This window comes from Eptatretus burgeri, chromosome 10, assembly GCF_056783735.1.
Source record: "Eptatretus burgeri isolate ZD-2024b chromosome 10, Ebu_testis_v1, whole genome shotgun sequence".
Taxonomy (NCBI): domain Eukaryota; kingdom Metazoa; phylum Chordata; class Myxini; order Myxiniformes; family Myxinidae; genus Eptatretus; species Eptatretus burgeri.
Window position 1 is genome coordinate 89,523,992 of NC_140970.1, and position 18,205 is coordinate 89,542,196.

General features: G+C 45.3%; 1 protein-coding gene across 2 annotated transcripts in view; it reads left to right on the forward strand.

Moving 5' to 3' along the window:
* The window catches only part of SKI (SKI proto-oncogene), an 86,744-nt gene that overhangs the window by 32,841 nt on the left and 35,698 nt on the right, over window positions 1-18,205 (forward strand). For both annotated transcript variants that reach the window (XM_085899298.1, XM_085899299.1), the window contains one exon: window positions 16,828-16,902. In XM_085899298.1, coding sequence (XP_085755424.1) covers window positions 16,828-16,902 — 75 coding nt within the window. The remainder of the gene's footprint in view (window positions 1-16,827; window positions 16,903-18,205) is intronic.

Sequence of the window (18,205 nt, forward strand, 5' to 3'; positions counted from 1 at the left end):
GGACGGTGCACAATGTTACGGGACAGGTAGGAACGCGTCATTCAAGTGCATCTCCAGTCGCGAGCGATTCAATACAAGATCGTGCGGTGTCTTCATGCGGTCACAAAGTCAGCTAATTGGCATTCTCCAAGTTGGGTAAGATTGGTCTCCATTGGACAATGTTGCCAAAATTGCAGCAAAAAAAGTGGAAGAGTTCAATGAACTGTTGTTATATTATCCTTCCATTTTAGACACAAGGGATGAAGATTAAACGTGATGATATGGCAGTTGGAACATTGTGTGGACAAACATGTGCATATCCCAATGACAGATGTCAGCAACATATTTCTTGTCCTTTAATCAGGACCCTCTATTTCCTTCAGGAATTCCTGTATCCTCCCAAGACATCATATTCATGGAAAGTGTGTTTTTTTGTTCTCTCTTTCTCTCTTTCTCTCTTTCTCCCTTTCTCCCTTTCTCTCGTAGGTATTGCTGTATTGCTTCTCTTCATGTTTTTCTTTCTTTCTCATACTAACTCAGCAAATACATGTTTAATCGTTCAACTTTTACCTCCATTCTTTTCCAGCCTACAAAGCATGATTTGGGTTGAATTTTGTAATCACCTATTTGTTCTTGCTGGAAAGAGCTTAAGCCCAAAACAGCTGTTCATGACTGGTGTCGACCATATGGCTTGACAGGAGTCCCAGGTTTAAAGAGAACAACAGTGGAGTGAAGAGAGGTGGGTGGGATTGTCTGGGTTGACAACTTAGAAGGGATTGATTTAATGATGATTTTTACAAACAATTCTCTGAAATCAATTCATATAAGATCTGTGAATATTTTCTCCAGCTGTTTCTTAATCAGTCATTGTCTTGTAGGTTAGTTGCTAACATGTAACCATAACCTGACATGAACATGTCTGTTAACATCTCAATTACTATTATTAATGTTTTTATAATTACCGGCAGAAAAGCCCGTCAAAATGACAGGTGACTCTTCTAGTTTCACTCTGCTCAGCCTTGAAAACTCAGGCTAAACCGAAATGATGCACAAAAACCTTCACTTATTACATAAATTGTTCATCCCTTTATTTGGGCAGTGTGTAGGCCACAGACCGCTGACATGATCACTCCTGAAAATGATTAAGAAAACTCAGGTTATGTACTGGGCCACTGGCTGACACCAGAAGCCTGAGGCTGAGGTCTATGTGCCTTCACAAAATGCTGGACGTATGGTTTTTCTTTCTTCAGGTTATAATTGTGGGTGGAGTCGAGCCAGCTGTCCAACCAATGGGGTGAAGGCAGTCCGTCCACACATACATGCACACCTATGCCATAGCTCCATGAAAGTATGAATGTTATGATTATTATTTCCCTGTGCACGCGAAGCGAAAAGCGGGGTTAAACAATTGGTTCACTTCTGCCTGTCTGTTTGTCTGTCCTTCTGCCTACAAGTGTCAGTTTATGATCGAGGAACAACAATTTCAATAGAATGTTTTATTTTGAACACGGATTGGAAAACAAACCTGCAGTTTAGCACTGCTTTGGCTCTGAATTCAACCTGATTGCACATACGTCGAAAGGAGTGAGATTTTTTTTTTAATTTGTCTTACTCTTTCTGCCTGTCTGACAGTCAAACAAAATTGAAAAACATTCTGAATAGTGAACTTGCTGTTTGCAAGGATGTCATAAAGGACACAACAGGCACGAATAACTAATGCGACGTGTTAGATAAGCTGCATCAACGGTGGTAAACTTTCTGAATTTCTTTTTTCTACGAACTTTAAAATCCTTATTTTATTTCAGTTGAATTATATACTTGAACAATGGAGACCACAAAGTGCCTTTTTAGCACTTTCAAACCCCTTCCGTTTTTTTTTTTTTTTTAGGTCATATCGACCAATCAAATTTGCTGCTCGTAGGCCTCGCCCATATCCTTGTTTGTTTCTCAAGACAGTACGGGGTAATGTGTTCTATGAACTCTAGTTACTACTAGTGCCCTATGGGTTCACTGGACGGGACTATAGGTTTTTCTCTCCGTCCATCTATCTGTCCGTCCCACTTGTGGTTTTTCAGACTTTTTCACCATACTCTTTAACATATTCAACTGAAACTTGGTGAATGGTTTTATTATGATAAGTTACAGGAGAAGTTCAAGTTTCATGGCGTTTCGTCAATTTTTCACAGAGTTATATCCTTTTTAGACTGAGAACATATCACATCAGTGGGGAACGTGTTGCAAAGCAATTTTCTCTGCTCTTGTTGTTATAAGTATCTCTCTCTCCCTCCCTCTCTTCCCGGTTGGGATGACCTTCAGACACAACTAATGTTGTGTACCCAATGTTCAGAGGGGTTCTAGGGCCTTCTCGTTCTGTTTCTCTCTCTTTTTCTCTTTTCCTCTGTGTTTCTCTTTACTGCAATCATTGTGCTATTGGTCTTTGAACTTATTTCTTCTTCTTTTTGCATTATGCCTTGTTTTTTTTTTGTTTCAGTAGTTAATAAATTACATTTGTACCACACACATTTTTCTTTCGCCAATAGAGTTTACTCCTCCATGAAATTCTCGCTGCGAGACTAAACCCGTGCTTTATTTTGTGGTTCCTTTAGCGAACATGGAAATTCTTGTTTGTCATTATGGGTAAAATCCAGGAATTAATTTGCAGTCAACTTCAATATCACCGTCATGAAATGTCCTTTCCTTCAAGGTGGGCCAGTGTATGTTGGTGTCACCGTGGCTGTGCAAATTTTAAATTCCTCATTCACAATTGTGCTCTTGCTCCCTCCCCACCTCTCCAAGGGGTTCAGGTGTTATTGGGGTAAAAAAAAAAAACAACTAAATAAAAAGGTTTATCAGTTGACAAAATCCACCCTTTCTTTGCTTATCCAATGACTCTAGATAGCCACACAATGAAGTTATTTTTAATTTTGATGAATCATTCCCAGACCATCAACAAAATAAAGGACTGATGTTACTTCATACACACTGTGTACGTCATGACCATAGGGCGGTTTCCGTTGCCTTAAATCTTACAAGAACGTCCGATGATCTGTCATGAGATCCGATTCATGAGAACCTCATCAGATATCTTGGGAAAGTACAGCAAGGGAATTTAGCATACAATATCTTCTTTCCTAAAAAAAAAAAAATTTTAAACAAAAAACTGACCTAATAATCTGCCTGTTGGTGTATCATGTGAGGGCAGTGTCATATTTGTGTTTATGGTAAGCCAGGTGCATAGTAAGGGTTCAGGAAGATGACGAAGTAGCCTTGGGGCATGGGTGTGTCTTGAAAATTCAGTGACATCTTCAGACAGGTAGATAGACACGTCAGCTGTCAAATGTCTGTCTCCGGCTGGGCTTGTTTGTTGCAGCTCGCTTCGTCTGGGTTCGTAAGGGGCCCCTGGAAATCGTCAAAAAGCATGGAATTTTCTTCCCTAAAATGCATGGCCTGGAAAGTGTGATTATTTTTTTGTTTTTGCCGTTTTTCATGAAAAAAGAAAAAGAAAAAGCCTGGAATGGCATGGAACATGGAAATTACAACCAGTTGTAAAACTTTTAATTCCTCAAATAAATACGTGCTTTCATTCTCAGTTTGGTTATTGAACTGTACGACTTTGACGTGCTCCGCTGGTGACGGCAGAAGATTCATTCTCTATTCAAGGGGAACCTCCGGCGCAAATAATGGGCTACGCGCATGGAGTGTAGAACATTGCAGTCATTTAATGCACCTGGCACAGGTATAGTAAAAGCCACGGCCAGTGTGTTGCATGGGACGCAGCTGTTTTTTCTTCGTCGGTCTTCTGAATACATCACACCTATTTTACTGTGAGCAGATAAGCTGACAATGGGAAAGCCCAAGTTTCGTAAAAGTTTTGGTTTCGTAAAAACGCAACACGACGAGTGCTTATCCCGAGGTGAAAGAAATACCGTGCGTGCATGCCGAGTCTGCCGGTGTGGTTTTGATGTCCAAACACGGGAGAAGCAACTGTAAAAAAGCAATGGCTGCTATGAAACATACAGATTGTTAAAACAGTGACTTTTCTGCAGATTCCATGACAAAAGCACATTAGTCATCTATTCTTTGCAAAGTAAACCATCTTCAGGTCTGGAATAATTTTGTAATTCTCCTTATTCGTAATTTCATAGAAACCTGCATTTGGACTGTCGGGTGGTTTTTCAAGACAGTTTACTTGTTAAAATCGGCCTGGAAAATGCCGGAACACGTGTCAAAAGGGCTCAATTTAAGCTCGGCCATGGTATATAAAGCCTAGATAAGGTGAATCTATATAATGATGGTCAAGAGGGGAAGGTTTTGAGTTTTGGGAAAGGCATTGGAGGCTGGCAAGCGCCCTTGAATCCTGCTCCGTGTGGGGCTAGTCCAGGCCTGCTGGCCCAAGCTGAAAGCATTGTTGAGTGAGTGCAGAAAGAGGAGGAGGGAGTGGGAGAAAGAGAACTCTGAAAGCTTTCTCTGGCAAAGCTGGCTGCTGGCTTGGTTTGCATTAGCCTTGTATCAACCTTTTTGCCTTGCTGTTGAAAGCATTCAGTCCAAAACGGCCATTCACGACTGGTGTTGATATAATATTTTGCAAACGCACATGACCATTGCACTACTTCCCTTTTTGGTGGTGGTCCATGATGTTGCTATTGCTCTGTGGAGATCTCTCTCTGTTTCAGATCATAAACACTGGACTCTTGGTTTCCTTTAAACCTCCTGTTTTCTCTTGCCGAAGGAGTGCTTCAAAGTTAGACGAGTATTTAGCGCTGGTTAACAATGCAAATTTGTGTGTGATACTTTTATTACCACTATGCATCATATATATTTGTATATATATTGTTACGGCTGTGGAAATTCGCAAACCACCATTCAGGGCCCCGTAGGTGAGATAACTCTAAGTACATGTGTAGTTAGCCCCAAACCCGTTGTTTAGAGGGAATTTATGTGATTCATTCGGGCTGCGACGCTTTGAGATAGCCGTTTTTCTGTTCTATCTTTATTTTGAACCGCCATAACCATCAAACCACCACCAAAAACCCTCCACCACCCTCATCTCTCTCCTTCTACGGCCATTCCCGCACCACCTGTGAACACTGAGCGTCGGGCTGTCTTGGGCTCGTTCAGGATACGCACCGAGCCGCGAGTGCAAATAGTGGCCTTTCCGAGGGAGAATTCGGATCAAGAATGCTACACACCCACTTCTGATCCGTCCAATCAGCAAGCGCGGAGCGGCTTGGCCCCGCCTCCAGGCGCGTCCGTGTGAAATCGAAATATGCAAATTCTAGGATCAGGGGAGGTTCACGCCAACTTTTCCTCTGTCCAATGGACAAGCGTGGCTCCGCCCCCGAGCTCATCCTGATCCGGAAATTTGCATGTTTCTCCTGCCGGCCTATAAAACGCCGAGCGCAAGGCAAATTGTGGCAGAGTTTTGGCAGAGTGAGAGTTTTGGTAAGAGAGTCATCGAGCAGAGTGTGGCAGCAGCAGAGTGTGGCACCAGCAGAGTGTGGCAGAGAGTGGAGTCGGGTGGCGAAGGCATCGAGTTGGGTTCTGCAGTCGGCTGAGGAGAGTTGGGGGAAGAGGCCAAGGAGCTCGGGTTCCGAGGCGAGAAGGACGGCGGTCGGCGACAAGGTCGCGGTGGGAGATCGCTCGTCGCGGGACCAAAGCCAGCCAGCCATTCTCCCTCCCCCAGAGCATCAACAATTCCCCCTTTTCCCCCGCGCTGAGATAGTGCAACAAAGGGAGCCCCGTTCCCACCCCACTCCAAACGTCGTGCCAACGAAACCCGCGAAGGAGCACGGAGTCTGGGCACAGCCACGCGGACGTCTGCGGCTCGTCCGCCAACGCGCCATGAGAACGCGGGTAGGACCCACCCGGTCTCGCGGACCTGGCCGCTCCTTCAGGTCCCGCGCACATATTGGCCTACAGGCCCATCTGCCCCCTTGTCTATGAGGGTGGCTTCTTTCCTTTGCTTTTGAGTAAATGTATGTGGCGCCGTGTCTTGTAAAGTAGAACTGTAAAAGTGTTGCTGTGTGTACGCGTATTCGGTTGTAACTCTGCGTCGTTGTTTCTTTTGTTTTCCTGATATAGGTGCATTCTGACTGTTTGGCTGTATATGTGTGCTTTCCGTGTGTCGTGTAATAAATGTGCATTGTGTGAACTGTTTTCCCGTTTTGCTTCGTCTGTTCTTTATTGACCCTCCATCCTGCTTCACGTAAAAGGGTTCGTAGTGGGCTTAAAACGCCCGATAATTAATCGGAACCATCGAGGCCGACGATAACACCGCTCGGTTATCCCGATAGCACGGAACGGACCGCTTAAGCGGTTCGTGTCTGGAGTCGGCCTGCGGCGAGGTACGATCGCCCGGTCGACCATCCGCGCAGGTACTTAGGTAGATCGAATTTGACGAGCGACCCTATCCTGCGCGGGTGGGCAATTGGCACGGTCGTGGTGGGGTTTAACCCCCACCCGTGACTAGCTCCCGGCGTTGTATATATTGTTGCGGTTTGTTGTGTGTGTATATATATATATATATATATATATATATATATATATATATATATATATATATATATATATATATATATATATATATATATATATATATATATATATATATATTGTTGCGGTTCTCAAAACTGCATGCATACAACAGATAGGTGTCCCAAGACAGTTATTACATTATTATGCGTGTAGATAGTCCCCTTCCTTTTGTTTAGCAGGGCAACAAGGGAATGCGTTGCGATGATCTAATAGCTAGGGTTGCTTCAATCATTCTTTCCTTCATTTCATCCCCACTTTTCTTCTTTTCTGATTATTCCTGAGGTAAATCAGCCACGTGTGCCTTCGCTGTGAGGTGGGGCCTCGTGGAGGCCAGTGCGTGCGGCGCCATGGTGGGGAAACTGTAGCGCCATGGTGGGGAAACTGCAACGCCGAGTCATGTGGTGTGCTAGTTGGTGCTGGACTATTGACTTGAGCTTCCGATGGTCTGGGGAGAATTGCCAATTGCATTAGAAAGGCATGCAAATAAATACCTCTTAAGAGGCTGCACGAATGGTGTTTTTCACGGCACGGGAATCAAGGCCAGCATGACGCCCACGCTGCACGAAACAGTATAGAAACCGATAAAGCCGACTCCACACCATGTTGGGCAGGATACGAGTGTGCGGGTAGAAGCGGTTTGTTCTTTTTTAACCTCAATACCCGACAAATTGGTGTTCACCCTGCGCATACCCTAGCGGAGTCGTGTGAACGCGAGCGCTGGCCACGTGCGTAATGGCGGAACCGCGCGCACTGTATGGAATTTGCTGAAAAGCAGACACGTATGCCGCTCGTGAAACGTGCATGGATTTATCCATGGTGATGTACCTTCGGTCCTCGCTGGCAGCGGTGGATTCTCCACGGATGGTGAACGTCTTCTCGTCTCTGCGGTTTGTGAGGCTGCGATTGAGCCAGGGAATGTACAGTGCGGGCTACGTTGGCTCGCGCGGAACGAGCGCGTTGATCGACGCTGGTCGAACGCCCGACGGGCATGCGGGACCCTCGACCGGTCACCCGGGGATTTTTTGCAGGATGATTAGCCTGCCAATTTCGGTGTGGGCGATTCATGTCATCTCGTTGGTTCGGAGCGCAATATTGCCACTGTTTGAGATGGCCTTGACGGAAACGAAGTGAGTCGGTTTCCGGTCCAAGCTGGCGGGCCACGTGAGGGTCGAGGCCAATCGGAGCGCCCGATTCGGGTGATGACATTTGGATTCGGCATGGCCCCTCCCCCGGAGCTCCGGGCCCTATAAAGGTCGGGGCAGAACCTCTTGCCCAGTCGGTCTATGTTTCCTGCTCCTCGTCTCCGCCCATGCTTTGCCTCGTCGACACCGCCACGACCCACCTACTGCTCCTCGACTCCGCCCCCGTCTCCGCCTACACCACATCGACCCCACCCGCCTACCTGATCCCGCATACTACTCCACCCTCGCCCTCTGGACTCCGCCCCTTCTCCACTCAAGCTCCTCCTTCACGAACACAGTCTCCACACGTGTGGCTTGGGCCAGAGACAACGCGCCCACTGTCGGGTACCGCACCCTGGAGCATCCCCCCCGGAAAGTATTGGTGGCATGTCATGCTATCGGGCGCACAGGTACCGAGATCATAGCCTCAACTCCCCCCCCCCCTCTGGTTGCAAATCTCCCTCTTCATCGAGTTTTCTGTGTCTGTGTGTGTGCGTACATGTGTGTCATGGCGCCTGTCTACCTCAGTAAGACCGCAGAAGATCGTTATTATTATTATTATTATTATTTTCGCGTTAAGTCTGCACTGTGTCCCTCTTTTGTAAGTTGCCTGTTTATTGTCGCACCACGCTTCTTTCTATCCCCTCATTACACACAACAACAAATCTTCACTGTGCCACATATCTTTCCTCACCTGCTTGTAATAATAATAATAATTATTATTAGGAATGTTCCCTGCTCGTTTTTGTCTTTTCTGTCATTGATCCAGCATGGTCCGAATCCAAGTTTAGCCGGGACTTTATTCCCAACGATCCGGTACGTCCTTGGCATTGTTACTCTGCTGCATCCGATCCGGTAGAGTGATCCGTTTCGGACAAGGCGTACCAAGGGCATGTTCCCCGGTAATTAAATCATGTGATTAATTAGGTAACCTGATTAACCCATAGACGGGAGGACCCTAGGTCCCGCGTTTGAGTTATTGACATCCATGGTCGGTTAAGCAACTCGCCGCGTCACGGAATTATCCGTGTGCGACGGCCTACAATTCCGGGGAGTCTGGTGGGAACAGAGATAGCTTCCCCCACCTAGTGGTCTTCTCACCCAACCCCCCGTCCCACAACAATATTATATATATATATATATATATATATATATATATATATATATATATATATATATATATATTGTTGTAGATTTCCGCCTGTTCGACGTGTGGACGACCGCCTTAGCCCAATTGCGGACACACGCGCCCACCGAACACACAATCTAGTCGTAGCTTCCGGATCAACGCCGAAACCCAGCTACGGGTGTTTTTAACACACCATAAACCAGCCAATCCCTCTGTCCACGCGCTACATGGTCGATCGCCGAATTGTCGATGTACCTAATTATTCGCGCAGACAAAGATACCGGGAGTTTTTACCTCGACGGGGCCTGCACGAAAACGAGCCGCTTAAGCAGCTCGTTCCGTATGCGATTGCCGAGCGGTTTTATATCGCCAAGTCCCGACGGACCAGATGTACGTCTTATCGGCTAGATAATCAGCCAGCTATTATTCCGAACGCATCATGGCAGTCAATGGCCGAAAGTGACACAACGAGCAGGTTAACATTCAAACAATAGGGGTATTTATTTGTACACGTAAGCAGTCAATGAAGCAATGGGGGCTCAGGGACAAGACACGAGCAAAAACCCTTCAGCCGATGTCTATTATCATGTACACAATCATGCACTTAATCAGTTCTACTTAGGTAGACAAGGCGCCACAGACTTTCATCCAAAACCCCAGAAAGAAAGAACCGGGCCTTTATAATTGCCTTTATAATTACTCAGAGCCGGGATGACGGAAGGGGCTCAGAGAGACCGGGCGGGCTACCTGGTCACCCTCGTGGTGACTCGCTGGGTCCTTGTTTGGCGACCCTCGGTGTCTTTGCCCGGACCCCCGAGCTCCGACTGGCTCCCTTGGTCGTCTGGCCTCCACTGCGGCCTGGCTTAGCCGACGACGCGCCGGAGGAGTGAACGGGTCTCGACTCAGGCCTCCTGGTTGTGCCGGCGAACCCCCAGCGAACCAACTGCCCGAACTCCGAACTCTCCAGCTCTCAACGGGGCGTCTCTCCACTCCCACCGCCAACCGCAAGCCACGAACTCCAGCGCAGCACAAACTCAAAGCAACCAGCTCTCCACTGCTCTCAACTGCCTCCGAGCTCCCCACACCAACTCAACTGCAGCGCTCAACTCAAGCGCTCCCTCCTGCTGGCATGCGAACGCGGATTTTTATAGCCCCAAGGGGAGGGGCTGCTCTGGGCTTCACCACCCGAAATCAGTGCCCTCCCCCTTTTCACCTTTGAACCTTCACCCAGGCCGGATCCGCCCCTCTCACTTCCGATTGGCCAGCTCTTTCAGAGGGTAACGCCGTTTTGATCCGATCTTGCCGTCAAACGCAGCCGTGTTGGAAATCACCGTGAAACGCGGCCGTGTTTGAGATCACCGTGAAACGCGGCCGTGTTAGAGATCACCGTCAAACGCGGCCGTGTTGGACATCACGGTCAAACGCGGCCGTGGGTTGTCGTTGTTGTGACGATGTGTTTGTTTTAAAATAAAGATAGAAAAGAATAACACTACCTCAAAGATGCACAGCCAGGCACACGAACAATACCCGTTATACATCGGTGGGGAATTCTAACCTGGAACACACACTTACCGAAATAACTGACCTCTGGGGAACCTGAATGGTGTTCTCTCAATTTCCACAACCGTAACAATATATATATATATATATATATATATATATATATATATATATATATATATATATATATATATATATATATATATATATATATATATATACATACATATATATATATATATATATATATATATATATATATATATATATATATATATATATATATATCTTACATTCTTGATCAACATCCGATCTTCAGGTCTGTGTTATATATATGCACTGTTAACCAACATTAGCTGTTACTTTTAATTCAAATTGCGTAATCATGCCTGAGAGTCTCCTGAGATTTTTACAACAGACTTCATTAAGCAAAGAAAATAAATAACAACAAAATAAACTAGGTTTTCAATCAATTATCAACTAGACATGCATATCCGTCACAATTCCATTCAGTAATACCGACCTGTGTACCCTGTACAAGTCCATTCAGTAATACCGACCTGTGTACCCTGTACAAGTCCATTCAGTAATACCGACCTGTGTACCCTGTAAAAGTCCATTCAGTAATACCGACCTGTGTACCCTGTACAAGTCCATTCACTAATACCGAATCGTGATCTTCAGCAATTTAATTGCCCTTTTCACGTCCGGCTTGATATTGCACAGGTGCACGGCTTCACGCGGACTTACCTTTGAGCTGTCCAGCCTGAGTTTGATTCCTAACCTGACTTTAAAACTGTTTGACAGGTGCTTCACAGGCAGGACATTTCACCACCCATTACCGCTGGAAAAACCCGACTCCAATGAATTCTCGTGACAACCTCCGAGTTCATCGACCTTTCGGGCTCGTCCGTAACCCCTTAATTTCAGCGTGATTTGCGTAAATAATTGCAGACAATCCGTAAACGCAGAGGCAGACCCGATATTTTAATGTGCTGACGCGTTAGGAAACGCACATGAACAGAACACGCACTTCCTGAAATGCACTTTGATTCAAGATACCCACCCATCTGGGTTTCCAAGAGGTTACAATCACTCATGTGTCGAGATTGTATAACAAGCACAACGAGCACTCTTCAAATGCTGGTTTCTCTGAATGAAAGATTAGATAAGTGTGGAATGCTGATTCGGGGAGCCATTGGCATTTTCATGGTGACTTTGCAGTTGAAGTCATCATCAATGTTTTTGAAGATTTTTTTTTTTTTACTTTTATTTTTTGGGCTGCGAAGAGCTCTTTTAAAAAGAAAAAGAAAATAATCTTTTACTGCTACGTTATTTATCAACTTTCTTCCACTGTCATTTTTATCACCTGCTAATCCCTTCTCTTCCCTAAGCCAACACCAAAGGTAAAATTTATATGAGCCAGCGTGGGATGGATTGTTCTTCGGCTCTGAAACCATTATTGACTTCCCTGCTTGTGTTGAGAAAAGGTTTACTTCTATCGTCTCCGACCGACCTCAGAAGTAGCTTTTATGTCTGGGGAGAGGGAGGGAGGGAGGAGGGATGGGGATATGAGTTGGGAGAGGGAACAGACAATGTAGGGGCTTCATTTGAGCACCATATGTTGTAATAATGCAGGTAACATGACCAGGCGAATTTGACAGATGATGCATTATTTTGGAACTATATTTGAAGTTAAGCCTGGTGTTGGCTTAGTGGTTAGGGTGGTGGCTTGGGATCCCAGGGTCCTGAGTTCAAGCCCCGTTGGCTGCTGAATTAACACCAGGGGGTTGACTCAGCCTGTCATCCTTCCGAGGTCGTCGAAATGAGTACCAGTGTACTGGTCCCGGTGTATGCCCCGGTTAGAATAGGTGTACCATATCCCTGTGTGTCGTAAGAGGCGACCAGGGTTGGCGTCAGGAAGGGTATCCGGCCATAAAACATTGCCTCAAGAAAAAAAGCCAACTCCTGCACAGCAGGGAAAAATGGCTGTAAAAACGGTCATTTTTTTATTATATATTTGAAGTTGCATTCTAAGGTTTTTGACCCAGTCAGCAAGGTCAGGTAGGCCAAACCCCAAACTGCAGCTCATCATCGATTATGTGGCTTTACCGCCTCCTTGGTTATCGCTATTATATTGAACAAAGCTTTGAAATCGACCTCAATGTGATATACAGTATATATATATATATATATATATATATATATATATATATATATATATATATATATATATATATATATATATATATATATATATATATATATTTCATGTTGTCCCAAGGTTGAACAGCCTGCTTAGATAACTAGCTATGCAAACATCCTGAAGAAATGTAACTGTGGAGAACACTAGGTGTACTGTTGTGCAAGAGTAATGGGATCGAGGACTGAATTGAAGAAATTGCACATGCTCCAAACTTGGGGTCCGAGCATCCCAAAGCAAACACTCAGATGGGACACACAGGACAACTGCCATAGCTGTGGGTTGACCGGCTTGGTTTCCTTTGTCCTTTATTATTTTTCACATGCTGAAAGCTCTCTGTCGACTTCAAATAGAAGGTAAGCTCCGTCTCAGGGGAGAGTGTCCACGAAGCGAATGCGTCAAAGTCTGTTGTGAGTAATGGACACAGAGTTTGCCCCAGCAATTTGGATTATCACTTTGTTCTTTGGAATATCTTGACTACATATCTGCAAGGGGTATTAAGACCTTTGGCTTGCTCCAAGAGAACCACAGGAGAAATGTACTGTCCTAAAAAGGATTAAAAAAGAAAGATAGAAGAATCTTCCCGAACCACAATGCATGCTTATCATCAGTAACACTCAATATTTTGAGCATCATGCAATCGTGTGCTTCTGGAGATCCAAATCGATACGTATACCTGTGATGGCAATGAATATATAGAGTATCCAATACAGTACTTATTCCATGGACCCATTCTTAAAATTGCTCGCAAAGTGACCAGAGGTAGCCCCTTCAACCACTTTTGCTCGGAGAGAAAAGACGGAGTCATTGATTGATTCAAAGGTACGACGTAGATGGTTGAAACGTAATTTCTGTGCCCTTGATATTATCAGCCAGCAGAACAGAACTGACAGAAGACAAAGTTATCATCACACCTCGGAGCAGCTTCTCGTTCACATGGCTAACCAATGCTGAACTTGCATGTGCAGGCCTTGCCATGGGACTTGTGCACTTGCATTGCATCACTTGTTTCACGACATGACTGCTTAAAAGGGCACTCCATGCCGACCAGTGAGCTTCAGGATAGCCATAAACTTTCAAGTGGAAATGTAGCAAGAGACACCTAAATTACCAACGGCCAAACGTTTGCTTGGGGCATTTAAGGGGATTTTCTTCTGAAGGTCCTCTAGCCTGAATGGGTATCTGGTTTGCCACAGGTGCTCGAAGAAAAAACACTTTTGGTCCCTTGACGATACAGTCGTAATAAGCGCTTGATTCTTAGTTTTTTTGCCACCGCTGCTATGTTCGACTGTCCCTGGCAAAGTCCATCGGCAAGACTCAGACGTGGCCTGTAGTACAGGGTGTGAGACGAGGGCGTGCGGACGTTTGCTTGACAGTTCTATGACCTTTTGATTACCCGGAGGTGCCGGAATGCCAGCTTTGGCAGTGTGCAGGTATCTGCATCACTGATTGCAGGGTAATCTGGGCTCTTCAGGGCTGTTGACATGATGTTTGTGCCAACGAGATGCGTTGAGATATCTACTTGACCAAGTAACTGGAGGGAGGAGGGAGGGGTATTTATTTATTTTTTTAAAGAAAGTGCAGCCAGGAATAATTTTGTCCAAAACACACGACAAACCTTATAACTCAATTTGGCAGTTGCCCATTTGATTGTCCGAAAATCTCTTCGATGGAACGGCTTGATGCCAGAAATGCTGTTAACAGAGACCGGTTTGCCATGTTGGTCAGATGCAAGACTTGTGTCAATGCCTGAGGCAATGGCTGTTTGTCTATCGACAAAAATAACCTCCACCTCCCAGCTAGCTCACCACGTCTGCTGAAATCCAAACTGTCCACTCCCCATCCTCACAACCCCCTCCCGTCGTGTTTTTCTTTTTCCTTTTACCCTCGTTAGCTTCTCTCTCTTCTCCATTCCCTCTTTCGATCGGTTCACCCATCTTCGCTTCTATCCTCTCCCCCACAGTCATTTCTTCCTCCCACCTGATCCCAACTTCTTTATTCCCCACTTTCTTTTCCCATCATCTACTTTTGTCCTCCTTTTTTCTCTTCTAACATGTGGAGAGAAAAGTCGTATCCACTATCAAAGGGCAGATGTTGATCTGTAAGCGCACACAATTTTACCACCATCGCACACCGAGCTCCGTATGGGTGGTGGCGCACGACACCTTCCCTGTGCAGATCTTTTCTGTTCCCCTTCTCTCCTGCAATTACTTTCATTCCTCACCCTTTGTTCTCTTTACTTTTCATATCTCCCTCCCCCTCTGCTTCTCCCTCGTCCTCTCTGTGTGTTGTTTCGTCTTCACAACTCCTCACCGTCTCTCTCTTTCAAAGTCCTGCATCGTAAAAAAACCCCAAAAACTAATGGACTTGGGATTGAGTAATAGTTTTAAATTGAGATTATAACTTGACGTGGGACAATTTGCACAAATAAGCGCAAGATATATTCTCACGACTCGTTCTGTTTGTTATTACCATTGGGTTACCCTGAGGAGAGGGTGGTGATAGTGCAAGTCCTGATGGATAACCCATATCGTTCTGACCCTCACCCTTGCTTGACCAGATTCCAACCATGCTTGCACAGCCAGAAAGCTTATTTTCACTGCAAGAGAGTAGGAGATCTTCAAAGGTTAGCATCTCGAATGGTCACCCAAAAGGGCCACGCCATCGGGTCTACGGGTGGGCAAGAGAAAGAACAGGGTTAAAATAGATTATCGAGTTCGGAGAGCGATTGCTGAGCGTCTGAATAAATGCCGTGATGGATGGATGTGTGCAAAAGGGAAGTGAATGTCATTGATGAGGAAGATCAGACGAAAGCAAAAATATGGTGAAGTGTGAAAAAGAATGAGGGAATAGAATGTAGAAATAAATGGAGATGACTTATGGAATAAATAATCTCCATCGAAGGTAGAATAATTTGGCTGAAATGTCAGCCTTCATTGCAATTCTTATGCCTGGTGTTGGCTTAATGGTTAGGGTGGCAGGCTTTGGATCCTCGGATCCTGAGTTCAAATCCTGCTCAGCTGTTTAATTAACACCAGGCGGGGTTGACTCTGCCTGTCAACCTTCCGAGTCAGCAAAATGAGTGCCAGCTTGCTGGTATCCTGTGTCGGAGTGGTGACCCATCCAGGATTGTGCCCAATAGCCCAGGAGACTGCTTAGGCAGCACCAACGCTCTGCACAGAGTATGGTCCTGATGGATGGATGAAGTGCAATTCTTCATTGTTTTTGTTATTGTTTGGGGTCGATTTTTTTTTCCTTTGCTTTTGTGCAATTTGTGCTCCACAAGAATAATTTTAAAAATCCACAAAAATGCTTTCATTGATGGGAAAAGTTCTTTATTCATTTGTTATTTCAATGTTGCTGTAGCCCTGAGATTGAAGTGAAAATGCAATTGGTCTTTTCAAATTGGCCATGAAAATTGCTTGAAGATGGGAGCGCTGCTTTCTGTGAATCACTGACTGTCTGTAAGTGTTCGGTTGTCTTTACTATATTGTGTCATGAAACCGAGTGCTGGCAGGATGGTTTATAAGTATGAGCAGTCACCTCTGAGTTGTCCAGCCTGTGTTCGAATCTCGACCCGGCTGTGAACTGTCACCCTGGTGTTTCTCAGGCAGGGCGATACATTAATGTGTGTGCCGTCAGTCGAGGGGGGGGGGGGACGTTAAGCCGGACGATCGTCTGCCGGCATTGCCCTTGGTGGATGTAAAATATCCCATGGTTATCACTGACCTTTCATGAAGAGGAGGCGAGTTGTCACCGGCACTCTGAGCATAATCCAAATTCGCCGGCATTCTGAAACGGTTTCGGCAAACTGCGCGAAAGCCAAGAAAAATCAAGAATTGCCCTAACTGACTGCTGGGAAAGCAATGGCAAACCACCCAGGATAACCTTTGCCCAGGAAGTGCTTCGGCAGCACCGACACTATGCCAAGAGTATGACATTTGATTGAGTGATATTCCTGATGTTGGCTTCGTGGTTAGGGTGGCTGGCTTGGGATCTTAGAGTCCTGAGTTTGAGCCCCTGTTAACCGTTGAATTAACACCAGGTGGGGTTGACTCAGCCTGTCATCCTTCCGAGATCAGCAAAATGAGTACCAGTGTACTGGTAATACGGGCACTGCATCAGCGGCACAGTCGTGCCCTCAGCCAATAATGCTACCTGCAGCCTTGTGATGCATATGAAGTAGTAGTCGGAGGCAGATTGATTGAAGTTTTACTTGAAGATTGAATCGGTGAAGTTTTACTTTTTAATTTTATGGGCTTACTCTACCATTTCTATCCTTCTCTCCACTTCCCCTCCAGATGGGCTGTGACCAGGTCCATGCAAAACGACAACGTCTGGAAGAATGTCTTCTTAGCTTACCTGGAAAAGACAAGGTAAAGGAGGATTTTCTTCTGCTTCCTGCAATATTCATGTTTTTATGGCAGTGATTGTATGGCTAACATGTGCACATTGCTTACAAGTTCGTTTTGTGGGTAACAGCAAAGCATTCCAGACAGTTTTGCTGTCTGTTCTCTCTTAGCCCTGAGCTCACCAGCAAAGATAATTCTTACATCTGATATATAATTCAGGATGCTTCTCAGGGTGAGAGCGAGTGGAGGAAAACCAAGTTAGACTTGTACCTATAGCAATTAAGTTTATGGATCTTTACACCACTCACTTTGGGTTGGCAGGATTGTTCATGGGTAGTGCACTTACCTTTGAGCTGTCTCGTCTGGGTTCCATTTCCAACCCAACTATAAACTTGTCATCCAGCAGGGTGTTGCATCAATCAATGAGTATGCCTTCCGTCAGATGGGACGTTAAGCCGGACGATCCCTCTGCCAGTATTGGTATTTGGTGATTGTTAAAGATCACTCGATGATTGTCGTGAAGAGTAGACGGGTTATCTCCGGTATCCCATGCAAATTCCAAATTCTTGCCCTAGCATGTAGGGCCACTGCCTCAGTACCACAGCTGTGTCTACACAAATTATGCAACCAGTAGGCCAAATTTATAATGGAATCCTGGTCCAATATATATTTGCATAATAACAGTGACAACGAATGATAATGTGATAACCACTCACTTTTAGAGTACCAGGATGGTTCTCCGGGATCTGGGAATTTATCCCAGCAACTCAAAGGTTATTCCAGGTCAGTTATGGTTACCGGAGGGAGGCATTAAGTGTTTTGGCTTTGTGTCTGTGGTGTCCCTCATTTTGGGAAGAAAAAAACCCGTTTGCTTTCATGATGACGCAGATTTTCAATTGCTACCAATTGGTTAATATTACGAGTTGGCTATACCGGGAACCATGAGCGATCTTTGCTCGCAGCCCTCTACTTTAAAGGTAGTTTCACATGAACGGTTAATAGCAAAAACAAAAACGTTTGACCTTTCAAACAATATTTATATATACACACACACACACACACACACACACACACACACACACACACACACACACACACACACACACACACACACACACACACACACACACACACACACACACACACACACACACACACACACACACACACACACACACACACACACACACACACACACACACACACACACACACACACTAGCAGATTTACCGGGCGTTGCATGAGAAGAGAAACATGAATAAGTAACACTGTCGCCAAAGGAAATTTGTAAATTGTAATACAACTTTGTCACCACAACCATGTGGTG